General features: G+C 42.2%; 2 protein-coding genes across 2 annotated transcripts in view; both read right to left on the reverse strand.

Annotated features, from left to right (window-relative positions):
• The window catches only part of LOC124480694 (adenosine receptor A3-like), a 30,554-nt gene extending 17,192 nt beyond the window's left edge, over positions 1-13,362 (reverse strand). Inside the window, exon 1 of the mRNA XM_047040249.1 lies at positions 13,025-13,362. Within this exon, the coding sequence (XP_046896205.1) occupies positions 13,025-13,362 (338 nt within the window). The remainder of the gene's footprint in view (positions 1-13,024) is intronic.
• An 811-nt stretch (positions 13,363-14,173) lies between these two features.
• On the reverse strand, positions 14,174-18,178 carry LOC124480696 (transcription factor PU.1). Its single transcript, XM_047040252.1, has 6 exons — positions 18,068-18,178; positions 17,769-17,800; positions 16,243-16,453; positions 16,036-16,154; positions 15,620-15,776; positions 14,174-15,404 (listed from the first exon to the last, which is right to left on the reverse strand). The coding sequence occupies exons 2-6, from the start codon at positions 17,787-17,789 to the stop codon at positions 15,076-15,078; spliced, it is 837 nt and encodes a 278-aa protein (XP_046896208.1). The 5' UTR covers positions 17,790-17,800; positions 18,068-18,178; the 3' UTR covers positions 14,174-15,075.
• Positions 18,179-23,970: the final 5,792 nt, after the last annotated feature.

Here is a 23,970-nt window from a genome sequence, read left to right on the forward strand (position 1 = left end):
CTGACGGTCAGAATCACTGTTTACAGGCAAAGGTGGAGCTTGGGGCTATTGCACAAAAGTAGAATAAAGAAATCCAGGATAACTGAAAAAGCGCAGCTGGACTTAGTGTGATCCGCTCATCACGGCTTATTCGGTTGCACGTTTGCCAAACCAAGATGAGAAGGTGAAGCTATGTCAATCCAGATGTACATAGTTGGGATAAGTCCACCTTCACGGCTTTCTTAAATAGACCATGGTATCGATCACAGATGATCACTGATCACTGACTGATGCAGAAATGGAGAAGACGCAAGCCCTCGCCCCTCGGCTTGAAGCAATGGCCCCGGTGGATGTAGGTGGTATTGCATGTACTTAGGTTTCCGACTCTTCCGGTCGTTTTTATTCTATTAACTCCATTCAACATTTACAAAACTATCTCCCCCAATAATTTTTGTTTGATTCTAGAACCTGGCTCATACTACTAGCTTTTTCATAGAAGAATTTTTTCCGATTTTTGCTAAGTTTGAAACCAATCCGAAATGGGTAAACTAGCAACCCATTTATTTGCTTAGTTAATGAAAGTTGCCTGCAAATGTGCTGACGGATACTAACAGGGCACAAGCACAAAAGTTCACATTGGCCGATAGCCGATTTACATGAGCTCTCGGAGCTAGGGAAAAAAAGAGCCACTGTTTAAAGCTAGACAGGAAGACACGGAAGTGGAAAGATGGCCGCGTCCGGTCTCGTGCTCTCGCTTGCCTCACTGCGCCACTGAGCACTTTTCATAGAAATGAATGGGGACACCATCTTGGAAGACAAAAGTAGCTTACTCTAGTTATATTAACTCTATGAGAAGACGCGCAAGGCATATTTTTCACCCGCTAAGCAGCAACTATTTACGGAAATTGAAGCATTGTAAAGCATTTAATATGTAAAAAACGAAATACGGCTGCTGTTAGTAAACAGAGAGAAAAGCCTGGCAGACAATCGCGGAGCGACTGAATGCGAAAGGATTGAAAAGTATCTACTTACTAGGAAAGTTGTACACTCTGTTTTAATTGCTTTAAATGTGCTTGTTTTATGTGTTGGTTGGATTGCTGTATCTGTGTTTATGTGCTAAATGTGCTGGTTGGACTGTAAAGTGTCTTTGAGTAGCCTACCATGTATTTAGCCTACTTTGCCAAGTATTCCTTGAGCAGAAAGAATACATTTTCCTCTGGAAATAAAGACTAATGACTAGGCCTAATTTCAAACCCTCATTCACAATGCAATAATATGTTTTACAACCATATGCACAAGTCTCTAAGCTGTGTCTGATACTAAATATATTTCTACAATTAATGTTCATACAGAACAAACATGACTGGACAAAAAAGATCCTGGCAACAAGTCAAGATAAAATATAAAAACATTTTGCAGGCTGGTAAATGCCTTAACAGTTTGTAAATGGTGTGTAGAAATTGCTTACAAGATGCCTGCTACATATTTGATCTAATCTGATTTTAGCCGTTAAGAAGAAGGCTCATCTGGCACGGGGGGGGGGGGGCTCCAGGCTTCACCCCAGCTGAAGAATTGGCCCTTGTGCTTTTAATGAATAATACTCACTGGATCGCTTGACACACAGGCCATCAAGTACCTTGTATGAAGAGGGCAGTTTTTGCAGGTGGTCAGTAGCTGTCCCACCCTGAATCCCTTCCATCACAGGCCTTCCTTGGTTTAAAACAGTGACACAGTTACTCTCCTGCCACCAGACGAAGTTCCAGTGAGTATTATTCATTAAAAGCACATGGCTTGGCACATCCTATCAACACAAATTATATTCAATATGACAGGGGGAAGGAACTTCTGCAGTACGGGATGCGGCTTCTGCAGTTGATGATGAGGAAACTGTGTCACTGGACTCCAGAAGGCCTGAGATATCATGTCAATTGTATGGAAATGCATATTTAGTCCATAATGGATGAGAAGTCACTTCAGCTTAGTTTATTCTTTGCTCCACAAGGGCAATTTGAATGCAGCAAGAAGGCATCACATGAGAATATACAACTCAAACCACACAACAATTAACACAATAAAAGTCAGTTATATGGCACTCATAATATATATTTGTAACAGGATCCAGATGCAGTACGCTACAGCCTGACAGCCAGCTGGCAACATAGGAAGTATGGGCTAAAGGAAATCTAAATCATGCACAATTCCTGCTGTGCTAATCAATGGGTGGTTTACAGAATTCACAAACTGTCAGATGTCTCTACTCAACATCTGAAAAAGCTAATCGAGCTGGCAGGTGCACAGATTGCTGTCAGTAAAAGTCTCCAGGATCTAGACCTTGGTATTGAAATCAAGACGAAAACACTGAGGAAACTGTATCTGGAGATAAAGAAACTAGAAAAATACGTGACTTCAATCCACACTTAAACATATCATATGTAAAACAATGTATTAACCTCTGACGTCTGAAAGCACGTCTCAATATCAATGCTTCGTCATCCAAAACTTAGTTCAGAAATGGGCATGCCATGGTGCAGTAAGAAACACAGGTGAATGGGACTGTATACACTGCTCAAAAAAATAAAGGGAACATTAACACATCCTAAATCTGAATGAATGAAATAATCTCATTAAGATACTTTTTTTTCTTTATATAGTTGAATGTGCTGACAACAAAATCACACAAAAATGATCAACTATCAATGGAATCAAAGAAAAAGTATTTTATTAGATTATTTTATTTACTCAGATCTAGGATATGTTAATTTAGTATTCCCTTACTTTTTTTTGAGCAGTGTAGGCTATATTGCCTTCATTACTGACTTCATTGAAATCACAGTTGCAACTTCATCAACCATTTCTAAACAACTGCAATAGTAGGGTTTAAATTAAACTTGTGACAGCAATAGTGACAAGTAATGCATGTTAATAAAAAATACATAAGAACACATTCAGAAGACAGCAGAATAACTGTTAAAAAACGTTTATTTTGGATATAAGCAGCAGCTGATTTGACACGAGACTACAGAATTAATCTTAGCCTGGCTGTTAGCCTGCTCGGGAGCAGGCTAGCTGCAAAGAATAAATCTGCATGGTTACTTGGCTGGGTTTAATTCAACCTGCTTTCGTTCAACCAACTCAAAGCTAAATTCATCCAGGATAACTTGAATATCCCGAATTAATCCCTTATCCTGGTTTCGTGCAATAGCCTTCCGGTCTTTGGTCAGATGTGCATATTGACCAGTTTAGAGCTAAATACTCTTGACAGAGCCTGGAATCGAGCCAAATGTTTTGAGTGACTTTGCATGGCTGGGTCTCCATCAGGTCAACACATTTAGATTTAAGTTCAAGTAATGCCACTGCATTTCACAGTCAAAACTGTAGTTTATGTCAAGTGTAGATGTAAAAAGTTTCATTTTTCACAACTGACATGGATCCTTTGTTCACTTTTACAGGTCTGGAGGGTCATGCAGAGGCCTACTCAACAGAGTTCAACAGAGGATGCTGAGAGAAAAACAGATCCCTTGCTGGACTACCCCCCCCCCCCCCCCCCCCCCCCCCCCCACCCTCTAGCTGGACAGCTTCTCTTCAGCCCTGACCCCAGGACAGCTTCATCCAGCTGGCTTGCCCTGAGTGCCTGCCTTCAGGCCCTGCTTGCCCCTGCCTGCCACCCCTTCAGAGACAGCCAGTCACCCCACAGACACAGTAGCTCTGCAGACTGCTTTTTTGAGGAAATTGATGAAAAAGGACAAACCAGCATTTTTTACTTTGATGAAAGTCTAAATGTTTAATCCTTTTCATGTTCCAGCATGCCAAGCTGCTGACTTTTAGTGTCTTAAGTAATGAAACCAGTTCAAGTTATAGACTTTTGACCTGAATCCAATGATTAGTTATCTGAATAAAAACCACTCAAGAGAAGTACTGCTGCTTGGATGTTTTGTGCTCCACATCAGTTCATCTCCTTGTTTCCATGGGATTCATGGAATTGCTTGTTTCTGCTCCACCATTGTGTAATAAAAAATATAATTTAGGACAGCAATTGCATTTTTGTGTTATCCTTTCGCATTACACACATTTAGTCAATGTTCTTAAACTCAACCGATTGTTGTCATTTTACCATACTGTTCATATTGAACAGACATCAGTGTTTGGGAAGATAACTGTATATTTCTACTTTTGATTTGTATTTCCATCGTAAATTTGGTCTTTAATTTCAATTGGAAGTGGTTTTAAAAGGTCTAAAAATGTCTTAAATTGAACTTGTTTACATCTGTAGACACCCCATGAAGCCCCCACCCTCCACTCCAGAGACAGTTGGTGACAGAGAGGTGCAGACATTAAGTTAAACATAGTTATGCCTTAAGAGTAGAGTAAAAAATAGAGACTAAATGTGTAAATGGATGTTGAAACTCTGTTCTCTGAGTTGGTGCATGTCATTTTAGGCAAAGGTTGTCTTTTAAACCTCTAGGTAAAAAATCTGATTTGATTGGAACTCTCTTTTATACATTTATAGTTGGATTAGACATTTAACAGCCATTTAATTCATTAAGCAAGTTGTTTAACTCAAAACAACCATAACACAGTACATATGGTACGCACTGTAAGTGCGTGTCCACTGCAGCGCCGCAAATCGCTTGCCATCGCTCGCCTTCCCACAGTTCACCACGCTCGGGGGCGTTTCAAACAGATTAATGTAGAATGTAGCTTAGTTCTCTAAAGTCACTGTTGTAGTTGTCATGGCCAAGTGTGCAGACTTGGGTTTACGTAGTTCCAACATCGATCAAAATACAACTTGTGTAGAAAATTCTAAACTGTTTAATAGACATACACGTTGACGTGTAAAAAACGTTTTACTATATTCCTCAGTCTCTGCTAATCTGTCGATAAGATAGGGAGTTCCAGCCGGGCTAGCTAGCTAGTTACTACAGAACGAAGTTACGTAATGTGACTAAACTGAATTTGAAAGTACAAGCACCCACAACTTCGGCAAACCTTGCGCCATGCATCTTATTTTTATATTAACATCTCTGTACGAATACAGCTATGTATCGTACAGGACTGGGTAAGCGGCCACACAAACATTTACATTTACATTTATTCATTTAGCAGACGCTTTTATCCAAAGCGACTTCCAAGAGAGAGCTCCACAAAGTGCATAGGTCACTGATAATAACAACAAGATAGCCCCACAGCATTGCGGGTAGTCAAAAACAAGAAGTACATATTGTGAACAACCAAAAAATAGTGCTAAAGGGAAGAAACCATAAGAGCATGTAGTTAAACAAGTTAAAAATTACACAACATTAATCTCTAAGTGCAGGTGTACCTGTAGGAAAGCAATAAAAATAGGATTAACTAAAAAAAGAATACAACAGTTTAAATCAGCTACCACTAACCAACAAGAGCAACAGTCTAAGCAAGAGTCATTGTGAACCTTGAGGAAACTAGCGTTGGGTTCAGCAAACCATTCCTAAGTACCATTGTACTCCCGGAACAAGTGTGTCTTGAGCCTTCTCTTGAAGGTGGAGAGACAGTCCGTGTCTCTGATGGAGGTGGGGAGTTGATTCCACCACTGGGGTGCCAGGCAGGAGAAGAGCTTGTGCTGGGACCGGGCGGTCTTGAGAGGTGGGACCACCAGGCGGTTGTCTGAAGAAGACCGTAGGTGGCGGGTGGGGGTGTAAGGCTGCAGGAGAGACTTGATGTAGTCGGGCGCAGTCCCGTTCACTGCTCGGAAGGTCAGTACCAGGGTCTTGAATCTGATGCGGGCCGTTATGGGTAGCCAGTGGAGGGAGATGAGGAGCGGGGTAACGTGGGAGCGTCTGGGTAGATTGTAGACCAGACGGGCCGCTGCGTTCTGAATCCTCTGAAGAGGGCGGGTTGCGCATGATGGGAGACCGGCGAGCAGCGAGTTGCAGTAGTCCAACTTGGAGAGGACAAGTGCTTGGACAAGCAGCTGGGTGGAGTGCTCAGACAGGTATCTCCTGATCTTCCGGATGTTGTAGAGGGTGAATCTACACGACCGGGAGACCGCAGCAATGTGGGCCGTGAGGGAGAGCTCGTCATCCATGGTAACCCCAAGGTTCCTGGCAGAGGATGAGGGGGTCACCGTCGCAGATCCCAGGGTGATTGAGAAGTCATGGGAGATGGAGGGTTTGGCCGGGATGATGAGAAGTTCCGTTTTGGCAAGGTTCAGCTGGAGGTGGTGCTCAGTCATCCAGGCGGAGATGTCTGCGAGGCAGGCCTCAATCCTAGCTGAGATCCCCGGATCGGTCGGAGGGAATGACAGGTACAGCTGCGTGTCGTCAGCGTAGCAGTGGTAGGAGAAGCCATGGGAGGTGATGATTGGTCCAAGTGAGGTGGTGTACAGAGAGAAGAGGAGGGGACCAAGGACGGAGCCCTGTGGGACACCAGTGGAGAGCTGGCGTGGGCCTGACAGTTTGCCTCCCCAGGAGACCTGGTAGGATCTTCCTGACAGGTAGGATGAGATCCACTGGAGTGCAGTGCCAGTGATGCCCATCTCAGAAAGTCTGGAGAGCAGGATCTGGTGGTTAACCGTATCAAACGCCGCAGAAAGGTCCAGCAGAATGATGACGGATGACCTGGAAGTCGCTCTGGCAGACTGGAGGGCAGTGGTGACTGAAAGGAGGGCAGTCTCTGTGGAGTGGCCGGTCTTGAAGCCCGATTGGTTGGGGTCGAGCAGGTTGTTCTGAGAAAGGAAGTTAGACAGTTGGTTAGATACAGCACGTTCAATTGTTTTAGAAAAGAAGGGCAACAATGATACCGGTCTGTAGTTCTGGAGGACGGCAGGGTTAAGGGAGGGTTTTTTGAGTAAAGGGGTAACTCTGGCCTGTTTGAAGGCAGAGGGGAAGGTGCAAGAGGTAAGAGAGGAGTTTAGAACATGGAGCAGAAAAGTTATGATAGAGGGGGAGATGGTTTGAAAGAGAGGGGAGGGGACAGGATCAAGGGGACAGGAGGTGGGGCGATGAGAGAGAATGAGGTCAGAGAGCTCTGCCTCGGACAGGGGAGAGAAGGAGTTTAGACATTTAGTTGGGTCAGTAATGGAGGGTGAGGGGGTAGGAAGGGTGGGTTTAGGGAACCGACTGCTAATGTCGGCGACTTTTTTCTCAAAGAAGGAGGAGAAGTCGTCTGCTGTCAGGGTGGAGGGAGGGGGTGGGGGAGGTGGGTTAAGAAGGGTGGAGAAGGTAGAGAAAAGTTTGTGGGGGTTTGAAGCGGAGTTAATTTTGTTAAGGAAGTAGAGGGTTTTGGCACCAGTTATGTGAGAAGAGAAGGATTTGAGGAGGGAGTGATACTTATCAAGGTCCAGACCGTCTTTGGACTTGCGCCATCTCCTCTCAGCTGCTCGAAGGGTGGACCGTTCTTCACGAATAACATCCGTAAGCCACGGGCAGGGGGGAGAAGATCGTGCAGGCCTGGTAGACAGGGGACAGAGAGAGTCAAGTGATGCAGTTAAAGTGGTTAGCAAGGTGTCGGTGGCAGTGTTAGTGGGGTGGGACGAGAACTCGTCAATGGGAGGGAGGGAGGATGTTACAATAGAGGAGAAGTGGGAGGGGGATAGCGAGCGGAGGTTGCGCCGGAAAGTTACGAGGGGAGGGGAGGTAGGAGGGATTGGAGGGAGAGAGACAGTGAATTGGATAAAGTAGTGATCAGAGATGTGCAGTGGGGTTACAGAGGTTAAGTCAGTGATACAGTTACGTGTCAGGACGAGGTCTAGCTGTTTGCCTGCCTTGTGGGTCGCCGGTGTGCTCAGCAGCGTCAGGTCGAAGGAGGTCAGGAGAGACAAGAAGTCGACAGCCTGCATTCCTTGAAGGTGGATGTTGAAGTCCCCAAGGATTATCAGGGGGGTTCCATCATCCGGAAGGACGCTGAGGAGCATGTCCAGCTCCTCCACAAAGTCGGCTAGCGGTCCTGGTGGGCGATAAAGAACAATTAAGCATGCTTTGATAGGATTAGTTAGCATCACATAATGGTGTTCAAATGATTTGGCAGTAACAGAGAGTGGTGTGGATGTGTATTTAATATGTGGGGAAAGAAGCAACCCTGTCCCACCACCCCGCCCGGTTGAGCGGGGTGAGTGAGTGAAGGAGTGCTTGACGGAGAGAGCAGCTGGAGTTGCAGTGTTCTCTGGGCGGATCCATGTCTCAGTCAGCGCAAGGGCATGAAGAGAAGCATGGGATGCAAACGCCGGGGTGAAGTCTGCCTTGTTCACAGCAGACTGGCAGTTCCAGAGCCCTAAGGAAAGAGACAGGGCAGGTGGAGAGGAACTGGATATGTAGTGAAGGTTAGAAGTTGACCGAATATACTTTGTGACATATCTACGTCTACGGGTAGTGTAATGAACAGGAATGCTAAGGAAACACATGCTAGCTATGAATAAATTCTAGGTAGAATATAATCTAAATATGAATATAAATAGGTTGATACTTATCAGAAGAGGTGATCCGCCTCGTCGGCCTTCCTCGGTGGACTCCGCAGGTAGACTCCTTGTCTTTGTTCGACTGAGTCTTCGTGCACAGAGGCTGGCAGACGAGGCTGCCTCTGTAATGCTAACCGCCTTAAATATGCTAATGCACAGATACAACGCCCCCAATTACTGCCAAACAAAAGAATACCCTGAGTACCCTGAAACCGAAAATGACTCACTGGCTAGCTACTCCTTGACCAGTTTCAACTGGTTATCTAACTGCGGACCCTTCTGCTCTGCCCAAGAGACTAACTTTTAGCTAAACTCAATAATATACTATACAAACGATTAGTTTCTGCTCCACCATGAAACCTAGAAAGCTGGAAATGTTTACCATGGTTGCTACGTTACGAGAAACAAGAAAACACTCCGATTGGCCATCGCCAGAGCCATAGAAAAAGAAAAATCTTTTTCTATGGCTCTGGCCATCGCTAGCGATAATCGCTCCTCATTTGCAAAGTTGAGAAAATCTCAACTCTGTCGCGTCGCTACCCACACTGCACCACGCAAGCGATTCGCCTGGCTCCATAGAAAATGAATGGAAAACATGATGTCGCAAGGCATCGCGTCGCTGCAGTGGACACGCACTAACAGTGGAGGGGAGCTTCGGATGTCGTAAAAAAAATATTTCTAGTTTGCCAGCATTGCCACAATTTTCGCTTTTCATGCTTCGTTTTTGGATCAATAGATAGCTAATTTTGTGCTGGTCGTAGACAGTTGTGGAATAACTGGATAACTGGCAAGACCATTGAATGTTCATGATGTCCCTGTGTGTTTGTTCCTTTGACTGGGTACAACAACGCGATCAGTCAACCGACTATAACAGTTTTTAATGTCAGGCTACGAATTTATAGAACTTCTGTCTGATACGTGTGGCATCCTTTAGCCAAATAATTATCCTACAATTTGCTGAGAGATTGAAGAGCTAGACAACAAATGTTCTAATGAATCACCGACTAAAGCCATCTTCTGACATTGCCTTTGCTCCATGTTAAAAGCTCCAAAATGATGGACTGGCAAAAGCTTTATAACTATCAATCTACTCTAAAATGTACTTAAAAGTACATGCGACAACGTTGGCAACTTATCCAGTAGTAAATGTCAAACGACAAGCATGTCAAAGTAATAGAACCGTGATACAAAGCTAACATAGACGTCGCTGTGTTTACACCGGCAAACGCTGTGCAAAACACTTCCGGCGGAAATGAATTGCATATGTGTAGAGTTATGGCAGCCCCCTGGTTTTGGCGCGTAAATGTTAATTTGCTAAGTGACATTTCAGATCGGTTATGGATAGTGAAATATTTGCTGTCTGAGAGATCGGACATAGTAGGCTAGTTAACACAATAGTTTTAAAGGAGTTATATATCTATGGTTAACAGGATATATCTGTAGTGCGGCCGGGTGGTAGGCTACAGCTTTGATTCATCGTCCACACATCGTCTGGAAGTCAGTTTCGATCAAATGCCAACAATTTCCATACTACATCTTGCCAATGTATCTAAGACATGTGTGCTATCTGGGTCTTCCTTCAACTAGCAACTCTTTAGTTTGTTCTGAGGTAAAGTTCGGTCGTTCTGAAATCGTCTACTTTTCCCTGTGAAAGCAAGCTGTGTCATCTTTGGCCTAGTTCAAACAAAATCAGAATTTCCGCAATCTGATTTTCCGCAATCTGAATTTCAATCATCTGAATTTCAATCATCTGAATTTCAATCATCTGAATTTCAATATCAATCATCTGAATTCCTGCAATCTGAATTTATGAAATTTGTATTTCTGGATCAAAATAATTCAGCTTTATTAAATTCGCCGTACAAATAATTCTGATATTATATATTCAACAGCAAAATATTTCAGATTTATGAAATTTGACACACAAATATTTCAGATCTTTCATATTCAAATTCAGATACTTTTGTCAGCTTTCTAGCTCCATACATTCACGCCTACGGTGTTAATACAGTCTGTACAAATACCACTTTGACACACTTGCAAGAAATTATCCACTGGTTAGATGTAGCATGATCTTATTTAATACTCACAATACTGTAGTTCGGCTTTTTTTGCAGCAGCATTTTTGTTCAGTTGGTGCCCTACGCACAGCGCGTAGTGCGCATTATGGGAGCAGCGACACTGGCTACTAGACTACACAAACACTGTTTTTGACGTGATTTAACATAATATTTTGATCGAACGAGTTGGAATAAAGTACTCACATTAAGGAAAGTTATGACTGCGTTCATAACGTGATATAACATTTTAGTTGACATTGTCCAGGGCCCCTTAGATGTCATGTGCCCCTGGGCAAGTTCCCAGTTGCCCTAATGGTTAATCCGGCCGTGTATTTGAATCGCAATTCCATCTGAAATATACTGCCAGTGACTACGGTGTTACAGTAGCTTGTTTCAAAGGGGTTTCCCAGCTGTTTCAAAGCGTGTTCTTAATGAAATATGCAATATGAGTAGGCTAATTGCTTAAGAATATCACTCGAAGGGAAAAACTTAGAGAACGGACCCACCTGCAACCAACGCAAGCAAGCACACTCTACAATTTCCCCAGACATTGTACCCTCTCTGGTTGCATTTGTTCTTTGTTTCAGCATTCCACTCAGTGAGTTTGGGTTGGTTTGGATGTGTTAAATGAACACATTTCTTATCATTGTCATTGTTTGTGTCATTGTACATGTACATTACGTAAACTGTGACAAAAAAGATCTTTACATCATACAGCGCCAACACTAATAACCAAGAAAATAAAACATGATACATGATACTCTTACACTTAAAATATTGTTGCTGGCATTATGCTATCACTAATACAATGAAGAGGGGTTCCCCAAATATTGTCACATTTTGACTTAGGATCCCTAAAAACACAAAGTATGGGTATATACAGTGCCCTCCAAAAGTATTGGAACAGTGAGGCGAATTCCTTTATTTTTGCTGTAGACTGAAAACATTTGGGCTTGACATCAAATAATGAACGTGAGACCAGAGATCAACGTTTCAGCTTTTATTTCCAGGTATTTACATCAGGATCTGATGCACAACTAAGAAAATATCACATTTTGTTTGAATCCACCCATTTGTCATGTGATCAAAAGTATTGGAACAGATATACTTAAAACATATTTAAGTGAATAAGACTTAATATTTAGTTGCAAATCCTTTGCTTTCAATAACTGCAGCAAGTCTGTGACCCATTGACGTCACCAAACTTTTGCATTCTTCCTTTTTGATGCTTTCCCAGGCTTTCACTGCAGCCTCTTTCAGTTGTTGTTTGTTTTGTGGGGTTCCTCCCTTCAGTCTCCTCTTAAGCAGGTAAAATGCATGCTCTATAGGGTTTAAGTCTGGAGATTGACTTGGCCAGTCTAATACCTTCCATTTCTTGCCCCTGATGAACTCCTTTGTTGTTTTGGCAGTGTGTTTTGGGTCGTTATCTTGCTGCATGATGAAGGCTCTGCCAATCAGTTTGGTTGCATCTTTCCTTAAATTGGCAGACAAAATGTTTCTGTAGACTTCCGAGTTCATTTTGCTGCTGCCATCATGTGTTACATCCTCAATGAAGATTAATGAGCCCGTCCCAGAAGAAGCCATGCAAGCCCAAGCCATGACATTACCTCCACCGTGTTTCACAGATGAGCTTGTGTGTTTGGGATCATGAGCAGTTCCTTTCTTTCTCCAAACTTTAGCCTTTCCATCACTTTGGTAAAAGTTAATCTTTGTCTCATCAGTCCATAAAACTTTGTCCCAGAATTTTTGAGGTTCATCTCTGTACTTTTTGGCAAATTCCAGCCTGGCCTTCCTATTCTTCTTGCTAATGAGTGGTTTGCATCTTCTGGTGTAGCCCTTGTACTTTTGTTCATGAAGTCTTCTGCGAACAGTAGATAGTGATACCTTCACTCCTGCCATCTGGAGGTTGTTGCTGATCTCACTAACAGTTGTTTTAGGGTCTTTCTTTACAGCTCTCACAATGTTTCTGTCATCAACTGCTGATGTTTTCCTTGGTCTACCTGTTCGACGTCTGTTACTTAGTACACCAGTAGTTTTCTTCTTCTTCAGGACATTCCAAATGGTTGTACTGGCTATGGCCAATGTTTCTGCAATGGCTCTGATTGATTTTCCATCTTCTCTAAGACTCACAATTGCTTGTTTTTCACCCAAAGACAGCGCTCTGGTTTTCATGTTGTTTTCACCTCTGAATACAGTCTGCATAGACAAAACCTATCTTACCCAATCTGAACCTGAGTGTAGACATTCAGTGGTATTTATTGATTGAATAATGTATGTAATAGGACACACCTGGGCAACAAAACACACCTGTCAGTCACATGTTCCAATACTTTTGCTCACGTGACAAATGGGTGGGTTTGAACAAAAAGGTGATATTTTCTAATTTGTGCATCAGATCCTGATGTAAATACCTGGAAATAAAAGCTGAAACGTTGATCTCTGGTTTCACATTCATCGTTTGATGTCAAGCCCAAATGTTTTCAGTCTACAGCAAAAATAAAGGAATTGGCCTCACTGTTCCAATACTTTTGGAGGGCACTGTACACTGGTATCTTACCTGAGAGGTGTATGCACACGCAGGTAGCGGCCCACAGCAATAGCCAGCAGTGACAGGACAGAGGACTGAGTTAGCACCAGCACCACACAACTGAGAAGTAGGCATAGTTCAGGGGTCAAACACACCCAACCATCCAATAGCACGGCAAGAGGCACAGCAGCCATGCCCACCAGGAAGTCAGCCACCACCAGTGACACCAGGAAGCAAAATGTTGGCTCTTTGAGAGAGCTGCGGACACAGACACACACAGCACACACTACTAACACATTACCTAGGCGACATGCCACGGCAACCAACACCTCTAAGATAGTGTAAATAACCCAAGCCCATTCCGCCATTCTTGGGACGAGAAGGAGAACGCAAGAAAGTAAATTCTTCTGGCAGTGATTTCTTGGCAGAAGTCTATTTGCATCTGAACAAAAGCTCAGATTGTCATAACCCCAACTCCACACTTACCTCATTAACTCTCTCTCACACACAGACAGAAAAAGTGTGGGAAGTAAGTGGAAAGAAGAATATTTGTTGGGGTAAACACACTCTAGAGAGCATCTGTGTTGAATCAGTGAACACCCTACCCTTACTATGCTATGAGGGTGTGTAGCTCACCAAGGAATTGAATGGGTCATTGGGACAGAACAGAAACATACGTAGTTTAGGCAACACATTTTTGCTTGTGCAGAACAGACCGATGAGGGGATAGAGAAGCTGTTGCAGGTGAGTCATACAATCCAAGTTTGTGAAGCTAGCGCCACCATGTGGCTTTAGGTCAAACTAGGTGTTTGGGAGAGGTATCACTGCTGTCTATTTAACTGATATATGTTTTGAGTTGTGCCTATATTTGTGGTTTTGAATGGTTCTATTTCACTATTCACACGCCTTAAAATTTGACTATGGAAAAATATATTGGTTTACCTGTGTGTGTGTTTAGTTACAGTAACTCCTGCTTCATAGTGGGGGTGTTGTTATTGATCAACAGGACTGTTGTGATGGCGGTTTCATGCCCCAGGCATACTTTGCATAAAGCCTTGTGAGAAAATGGTTACTTTGTTTCAGTGTGTGTCTTGGAAGGAGGGGGGAAGGAATAGCAGGTGCTGTGTAGTTTGGCAACACATTGTGCTGTGTGTTTTAAATGTTTTTGGTCAGTTATTTTAAGTTCATATTTATTCGATCATATAAAACAGATTGGAGAAAAAAAAAAAATTCACAGACTTTTACAAAATGTTGAAAAAAACTAAGCTATTCTTCATTGCAAAATCATCGTGTTCCATGAATCATTCAATCTACTTATAAAGTAGCTGGTTTGTATACAGACAATCCTCAGATTTACAAATGTTCAAAGCCTTCTCCCTTCGTATCACCACAGCTTGACGTCCATAGCCTCAAAGGACCTAACCATTTGGCAGGATTTTTGCTGAAAATGTGGATAGGTGTACGCTGAGTAATATCCAAAGTCTCTCAGCTGAGCCCAGCTAAAGACAAGATGTATCCATCAAGCTTATACAAGATGTCTTTCAAATCTACCAACAACAGACTGGAATGGTCAATATTGAACATGAATATCAATACTGTACTCTCATAGTCACATACTATTCTTTTCTTATCCTTATTTCTGCACATCAATGGCACATTCTCATAATCTTTTTGTGTTTAATGACTTCTCTCCTGCTATTTCAAATACTCAGTATTCATCAGTTTTTTCCTTGATGGGTTAGCACATTAACATTCTCTATAAGTCAATAGAGGTGCATGTTAAAAGCTTTCAACATGATAATTGAAATCCACAGGATTTCTTTTCCATCCAACTCTGCTTAATTTAGTGGCATTACAACAGAATGTGTAATTGTTGCCATACAATAAACAATGAAACCAAGTCAATATGTTATTAAAACAATGAAATCAAGGAAAAGCCTAGAAAAGGCTGTTAAGGTACCAGTGGATTGATTAAGAATCTATTCTATAGAGCTGCTCTAAAAAGGCATGTTCATTCTCAGTTTGTATTTGTGTGTGTGGTCTAGAATGTGTATCATTTTGTGTGTGGGGGCTTAGTGTGTTTATTCTAGTCTGTGTGTCCCCATGTGTGTGTGTTTGTTCCCCTGCAGCCCTCGTAACGTTCTCTCGTCAAACTTGTAGGTCAGTTTTCTTTTGACTTTACAGATTTCGCCGGTGCATGAGTAGTTCCTCAGGGCTCTCGCCATCTTCTGGTAGGTCATGGTTTTGCGGTTTCCCTTGCGGTGGCCCCAGAGCTGGGCCAGACGTTCCTTGTTCTGGGAGGAAAACTGGAAGGTTCCAGATGAGGACTGGACCCACCAGATACAGCTGCGCATGGATGGGGTTTCCAGCATTTCAAACAGGAACTGGAACAAGCGCTCCTTTCTTTTTCCTGTTTGAGGTTGGGAAGGTGAAGGTTGTGCCGTAAAAAGACGTGGTGTTTGTGTGTGTCTGTGAATTTCAGTTTAGCAGGTCATGCGGGATTACTATACCATAAACCACAAAAGCAACAAATCTCATTGCTTATGGAATAACTTTAGGTGCCAGATGTAGGTGATGAGTGTGTTTTTTGTGTATGTGGCATGTATTTAGAGTTGGGGGTTGTACCTGAAAGCGGGGTGAGGGGCAGTGTCTCACTGGTCTCCCTACTTCTCCGCTCCGATGGTGGGGAGGGGCTGTAGGGGTAGTCTGGATACTGGGAACTGCTGGACTGGGAGTCTGAGTCACTGCAGGTAGCTGTCTCATAGGAATATGCACTGTGATCCTGAAAACACATAAAAACACGCTATTGCAATGAGGTACTTTACTACTAAGTCTTGCACCAAAGGAGTCCAAGCTAAAAATAGAAAAACTGACATTTTGTTTTTTAAGATTATTTGAATATGTAGTCCTTTTGACAGTTTACTTTTACTTTTTTGTCACAGCATTACATTTTTATTTGTATTTTATTATTATTTTATTAATTATTTTATCAATACGCCATACCAATAATGATGGAAAGATGATGTGTTGCTCACACTCACCCAGTGGTTGTTGTGAGGGCTGGGCCACATCTGGGAGGGAGCCTGCTCCTCATACTCTTCATGTGGTGTCTGAGAGCCGTAGTTCCACTCATATGCATGTTGGCCTGACCAACTGTTCTCTGTGGAGGGACACTACACTGTTAGTTTACGCATGCACAGTATTTTGTACAATCATTTCCTCGCTCACTCACTCGCCCACTCACTCACCTATGATTGTGGTCTCCGGGTGTGAGTGTGGGTGTGTGAGTGTGGGCTGAGTGGGGGTGGCAGGTGGGGTGGCTGGCCTGCGTAGCGGCAGCACTTCCAGGGAGTGCTCCTGCAGGTACTCCTCGATCACCTCCAGATCCACTTCGGCCGTGGAATGACCGCCCCAGCCCTCATGCTCTCCGCTAAGGCCCAGCTCAGGCATGTATGCCATCTGTGGGGGAAATGAAAAGTGAGGAGGAGGGGGGGAGAGTGTTTTGCATGAAGGGCTGCAGTTGTCTGAGGACCTTTGCATTTGACACAATAAGCATGTCAATGATCAAATAAAGGTTATAATACTTCTGTTCCAAGTAAAACCATTCATCTACATCAAGTTAACTGTAATAATAAATCTATAACATTTTAGGAAGGACTTTTGATCCACAGTAATTCACTCATCCATACCACAACAAAATGCTAGTTTTACTAAGCTTACTTGTTTTGAAACAGACATTCAAAACACACACTGTATAGTACAGCATCAGTAGGCTGTAGTCTATTATATCTAATGTGTATGTTTCCCTGGTGGTTAGGGCAGGAGCAGCGTGGTTGGGGTTTGTGTTGTTTTGACTGCCAAATGTAGCCTATGCCTCCATTAACAGTCTCAGTCAACACAGTGTACAGACAACAAAGTAATACAGTGTGTATGCTTAGTTTGCATTCAGACTTGACAAACAGACATGTTGCTGGTAAGAGTACTGTATTTGTGTTTATTTGTTTATGGGTTAATGGGGTCTTGACCATATCCAGGATTCAGACCTATTTGACAATGACTGATTAAAGTTTTGCTGTAGTGTTTCACTGTTAGATTCAAGGCTGTAGCCATGGAGTCAACATTGAGAGGCACAAAATCTGCTGGGGAGTCTGAGGGTCCCCCCCCTGAGAACTTTTTACATTTAGTTATGAATATGATTAATTTTTTAATGATAATTTCGGACAGCGTGCGTGGTTGCCTGTCATAGAATAGCACATATATATTTTATGTATATATTTTTTGCAATATATTGGGGGGGTCATTTTGACCTGATTTGAATAATCGGGGGGGATGTGCCAATATATATTATGATTACGACCCTGATTAGATTACTAACTCAGACAGACAATAACATACACACACTTATTTGTGGTGTTTGGGTCTGTGGGAGACCCTTTTGAATTTCCACTAAAAGAGATATTATGCAATTTGTTATTTTCAACTCAAGACTCAGAGGCTAAGACTTTCTGTGAAGAACAACAACAAACTTTCATTGAGTCCACACTGTGGACCCTTTCCCTTCCACCTAAACATTTATATAACATATTTGGTGTTTCGGGTCCACTGGGCCCAACAGTTATAAAAGTGTGTGCATAGGTGCAAAAAAAGTTTACAAAAATGGTTTAGGCAGTGTTGTTTTTGAATCCGAATAATGTTGTTGGTCCATCATACTCCAAACATTGGGTAAGGAACAAAAATATCACCACATTTAAAGATATAATACAAATACACTTACTGTCTCAAGAGTCGCCAGCATCCTTCTGCAATCTGAAAATCCCCAAAACACATTCTTTAAATACTGTAAGTGTTTCCAGCACACCAACACAAACACATGCAACACACAACATGACCCCAGAAGTGATAGTAGAGTCTGTCATAGTCGCTGAGTCTTATTCTAACGTATTGGTAACTTACAAAAAAGTTAGAGATAGATAAAAGATAAAAGTTGAAATCCTTGATACACAACTTGATACACAAAACTTAAAATGAGTAATTCTTGATATATTAAGCTGTATGATATTGAGTTAACTGTACCTGGTTGAATCAGAAAGATGTAGTGTTGAAGTCTGTATATGGCTAGTATCCGTCAGAGAGCAAGTTGAAGGACAGAGAGATGTGAAGGGGAAGGTGCAAGCACACCTGAATGACACTCCCATCTGGCCTGCCAAACTTTTATACTGTATACCTTTGCCCCTCCCTCTCCCCTCCAACTACCCCCCCCCCCCCACACACACACACACACAAACATACACAGACACACTTTCTGTCAAAGAAACTCCTAATTTCTCTGTATATCTACAATTTATATTGTATTGTCTGTCTGTCTATCGATCGATCGATCAATAGCAATGCCTCTTTCCTCTGTAGTCAACAGCGGCAGCCCGGCAGGTGTTAGAAACATGCTGAACACCTGTTGAGAACAAGACAAGCCTGTGAGAAGGAAATTTGGAGTCATTACTAATCTACAATCGATAACAACTGCTGACTCAGACACAGTGTCACACAAGATTCCTAGACTCATTTCAAATCTCTGTATACCCCGACTGCATAAGCACTTTCACATCCTTAATCCTCTCCATTAAACAAACACACATACAATCTCCAGGTTACTTGCAGAGGACACAACTACTGGCATCATCAACCACTAACACAGCATTGTGTTTGTGCATTTACACAGATAGTTATACAATGAGAGAATATTTTTTTTTAACAAGGCCATGGTCCTGATATCACAACAGTATAAATGTACACATATTTACATCAGTCCCTCTGCACATAAAACGTAAAATATATACAGACACACACACTGTGTGTGAGACATGATTCAAAAAGTAAAAAGCGAAAAGTAATCAGATCATCATTCATTGTAACTGGTGGTGTGACCCAACTCCTCAGGAGGCCAGTGGAAACTCCAAAGGACAGGTAAGTCTAACTTTGACATTTCAGAACTGTAAACTTAGTGCTACCTCATCATTTTATTCAAGGCTGCTGCTTAAGCGTTGTTTGGAAACATTGAAAACATGCAGTGGTTTTACTGGCCTTCTATCTTTATGGGGGAATTCATCAACATGAAATATCAACCCTCTACTGCCCCACTGTAAATCACAGTGTGAGGATTGACAGGAGATAGTACTGAGGGGGGGAGCAAAGTAAAAAGCAAAATGCAATCTGTCATTGCTACAATACAATGTTGTTATATTATTATGATATAGTATATTCATGCCAACAGACACGTACGTATGAACAGATGAATCACACACACCTCTTTTCTTACACAAGTGCAGTGCAATGGTGACTGAGTTTGGCTGTGTGAGTGTGTGTGAACGAATAGTCAAACATGTTAAAAGTAAGGTCATTAGCTCGAACAGTTTGGCAGCTGTGACAATACAGCCAGTGATTTTCTGCAGATGGTGATAGGCAAACCATCTGGAGGGATGGGACTTTATAAAACTGCTCTATTTGCATTTACTAGATATGCCAAGAATTACTGTTAACCACTTGCCATTTGAAGGAGTTAGTAGTTAAAAGTTAAAAAAAATATATTATTTTTTATCACTTGCTACAACTGTGACAGTAGAATTTCATACTATACCATATTTTACTCCACTCTAACTCTGTGTTATTTGCTACCATGGTTACAGCTCTAGCGGAGGAACCTGCTTAACAGGGGAAGAGTAAACTTCCCTGAAATATTGGAAGAACTTCCAACCTACTACCTGACAGGTAACTCATCTAGTCTGTGTTCTCTTTCCCAAAAAGAGACTTACACACCCTCCCTCTCTCACTCTCCTCTCTCTCAGACACACAGATACAAACATTGCCAATTTTCTATTTAGAGATTTTACCCATGTCCCATGTACATATGGGTACAAACAGCATCTTCTCGTCCACATGGCCATGCTGCTTGTCCACACTGCCAAGCTATTCTCTTAGGCCCCAGTAGGGCTGGGCGATATGGGTAAACAATTATCGATATAGATATTTATATTTACATTCGATAACGATAATTAAGACGATAGACCACAGATCTGTAGTAGTAGCAAAATAAGTCTCTTCCTCAACTTTTTCCCAACACTCGGCATAAAGTTTAGGCAGAGCGCGGTGTGAGAGAAATGCTTGCACCCAGGGAACACGTACCTGGGGTCAAGTAACTTAAGCTTTTTAAAACCTTGCTTTTTATCAATAACCTACCTATCAATACCTTGGCGCTAACTTACACTTTCTGCATGTTCCAATGAGTGATTTTGCTTCAGGTGGTAAAAAAAGGTTTCTTATATACTATTATTATATGGCAACGACAGTACGAGCGCTCTGATTGGCTAATGGGTAGTCATGCCAGCGGCGTATTGACCTCATCGCCGGTCTGCGGTCTGATACAGAATATTATTGCCCCACTCTGACGTCATCTTCAAAATGAGCGATTTCGAGGAGTTAGCTGAGTTTTACTCATAGACATATGTATATATGTCATATGTCATAGACATATGTATATATGTCTATGGTTTTACTATCCAGACGATACTGAAGACATCAACAGCGACGAAGAAATTGTTCGGTCTGGACCTCTCCAGAGGCCCGCAAACCATTTATGGACCTAGCAAGCTGTTGCCTTGGAGATATTGACAACATGGCGTCTGCTCCAGATTCGTCGTGTTTGATTTGGGATTTTCCTACGTGTTGTTGTATTATATAAAAAAACATATATGGACTTTTCGACAGATCTACAAACACCTTTGTAAGCAGAGATTTGTTCAAACGTTTGTTAACCGAGACCGTAGGTCGAGGTCAACAAGAAGTCCACCTTTGCAGTTTGTCATATTACCAGATTTGGTAGCCACCTGTTCGTTACTATACCGATTTGCTACGAACATTGCTCAGCTCTTTGTCGGATTTCAAAAAGCCAAACATCTTCCAAATAACTGAAGAAGACAAACCCTTTTTATCAATAATTTCATTGGAAGTTGCTCCCTTGCCATGGCTATCGCTGCCACTGTTTTTGGCAATAAGACTAATTTTCCACAGTTAGCATTAGCTACTCCACTCGAGGTGCTCAGTATAATTTAGTGAGCGTGGGCTACCAGCCTACAGAAATTAAATGGACTGCTGTTCCTAATGATTCTCTATCGACATTATTGATATTATTGAAAATGAATTAATGTTACAATATCTTTATTGAGGGGAAGTCATTACTTAGATAATTATTTGTATTGATTTATCGCCCAGCCCTAGGCCCCAGTCTGCAGACAGACTCACAGGTAGCTTGTGTACATATTTCTGCAAAATATCAACACTGTGGCCTGCCCCTGGACCCTCAGCAACACCTGTACACACAAACTCTCTGTACATGAATGCGTTCAAACATCATAGCGCTGAGAGTCACCTGCAAAAGGGACTTGAGTCTAAGCAAAAAGCTGCAAATATGCACGTGTCTGGAAACTCTACCTTAAAATTTGCATTTTATAGAACAAAAGACTTGTACAACACAACTTTATGTGTTCCATACCTGGCCATTATTTTGATGTGAGCACAATTGTAAAATTTTGTAAAAAGGGGAAAATGACTGAGACACTAAAAGCATTTCCGTAAAAAAATCACAAGAAATTCAATGGTTAGTCAGCTGATGAAAGGAACCACCGTTTTTTTTTTTTGAATAATGGCCCTATAAGGATAGATAATGTAAGGCATTACAAGTAAAGTCTTTACAATGCAAAAAAATTGCATTGAGTGCAGCTCAAGACTGAACAGGTCTGCAGAACACACACATGCACACACACTGACGTCACTTTGCCTGTGGGGCATCCGTCAACAGTACATGTTACTTGAATATATACACTGTTTTTAATGCTACTAGTCATACACATACACCAACCTCTCCAACAACACCCCACACAAGTCCCAACAACAGTGAAAAAAGTCCCCAGTTTGTGCACCTTGCCTATTCCGAATGTTTGCTCTTCACTAATCATTGCAGGAAATATCATTGTCCCTGCTGAAGTCCGAGTACTTCAATATAGATGGAACAAACACGTTTGGAAACCCCCTTCCCTAGGGGGAGAAGTGTGCGACGGTTAAGCTTCCAACAATTGTTTATGCACCTGTGCCATCCAATCAGAATAATAAAGAGAGGGGACTACATTTGATCTGACAGGTAGAGCAGGGTGGACAGATGAACAGGCAGACAGACAGACAGACAGACAGACAGACAGACAGACAGACAGACAGACAGACAGACAGACAGACAGACAGACAAACAAAAAGGCAGGCAGAGAGACAGGCAGGTAGGCACTCAGGTAGGCAGACAGGGCTCTAACCTTGTCTACACTTGTCATATGTCTGACCAGACAAACAAATTCAACACAGTCACAGTCCAATTCACCACTTTCACAGTTTGCAATTCTTCTTCCAGCTGATAAAGGTTGGCAACACCCCCCTGTGGGGCTTCCTAAACCAGTTTGTCTTCATTTATGACCAAGTGACTTGGTGGGGTGTGGGTGCATGTACAAATACCTGTTTGACAAAATGTTAACTGTTGGATGCTGGCCTCTTGGCAAGTTGGCCTGATTTGAGCAAGAGTTTTTTTAGTACTGCTCGGAAACATGATGCAATGCCGATGGTATTTCTGATGAGAAATGCTGTGTTCAACAGAACATTGTTTTGCTTTTAGCTTCTTAATGCGTTGTTAGTCATTGTTTAACTGGACTGACTTCATTACCTGTCCAGTTGGTTCTAATGGTTAATAACTGGTTACCAATAACTGGTAACCTTGGTCATTGATAAGGTGGCAGTTTAACGATGGTTACTGTAACGAGTGCAGTGCCTGTTTGAGCTAGAGTGATCCATGGCCCCATTTCTCAGGAGGGGCGTGTTCAGGGAGTGGCCTGGGGTGGCACATGCCACCCCTGGAATCTGATTGACCACCCCAGGTGCCACCCTGCTATCTTAACTAGTGCTGTCAGTTTAACGCGTTATTAACGGCGTTAACGCAAACCCAAATTAACGGCGTCAATTTTTTTATCGCGTGATTAACGCTCTTTTTGGCCTAGCAAACTTTGTAGTTTTTTTTCACATGCTGTTGCAACAACTACCGAAGTTAGAAAAACTACAACACCACACCGGATCTAGCTAGACCGGAAACAAAACAACAGGCACGCCACACACTTGTTTGGCTTGCGATCCGGCTAAAGCGTAGTAGCAGAGCCCGTTTACGGATATGAGACATTCTCTGGTAGTAGGTTAACTTTACGTTTTGAGTGGATGGCGAGCGCGAGACGCCGAAATGGATGCCAATAAGATTCTGAATGGAAAGTTTACTTTTAAAAAGTTGCCAAATGGTTCCATTGACAAGACCAAAGTGATCTGTGTGTTTTGTCGTTGTAAAATGAGCTATCATTGCAGCACGTCCAGTCTGAAATACCACTTGATGGCCAAGCACACAGATGATGCAAATTCTCCGCCCCCTCGTCAAAGCCAGGCGATTGCAATGTTGTTTTCATTAACAAAAAATATTTGCACGAAGCAATCCGAACCACTTTTCCATGTTGATAAGAGCATTAAAATTTGAAAAAAAGAATGGGACAAAAAGAAATCAAGGGACATTTAGAATAGATAGAAATAGAAATGTGCGATTAATTGTGATTAATCGCGAGTTAACTATGACATTAATGCGATTAATCGCGATTAAATATTTTAATCGTTTGACAGCACTAATCTTAACATATGATTATTATCTGGCGGGACTTTTAATTTGCAATGACAAGTAACCAACCATTTATTTATAGGTGGATTTCAGTCTTAAACCTGAGCGGCAGTAATGTGCCAGAATTATGTCTTGCCTACCAAAAACTCAGAAAAAGTTTTAGATTTTAAGCGGGGGGTCATCGTTGAATAACAGCTGCCAATAAATCAAAATAAGAAGAAGACCTGTCGGTAAACCACAT

Source organism: Hypomesus transpacificus, chromosome 18, assembly GCF_021917145.1.
Source record: "Hypomesus transpacificus isolate Combined female chromosome 18, fHypTra1, whole genome shotgun sequence".
In the NCBI taxonomy this organism is placed as follows: domain Eukaryota; kingdom Metazoa; phylum Chordata; class Actinopteri; order Osmeriformes; family Osmeridae; genus Hypomesus; species Hypomesus transpacificus.

What these genes read in the sequence shown, in the direction of transcription:
- LOC124480696 (XM_047040252.1), bottom strand. Translation starts at nt 17,789, where the DNA reads ATGCTGGCGACTCTTGAGACA. An exon ending in TGCTGGCGACTCTTGAGACA is followed by an intron (nt 16,454 to 17,768) that starts GTAAGTGTATTT and finishes TTTCCCCCACAG; the next exon opens with ATGGCATACATGCCTGAGCT. An exon ending in CCCGGAGACCACAATCATAG is followed by an intron (nt 16,155 to 16,242) that starts GTGAGTGAGTGG and finishes GTCCCTCCACAG; the next exon opens with AGAACAGTTGGTCAGGCCAA.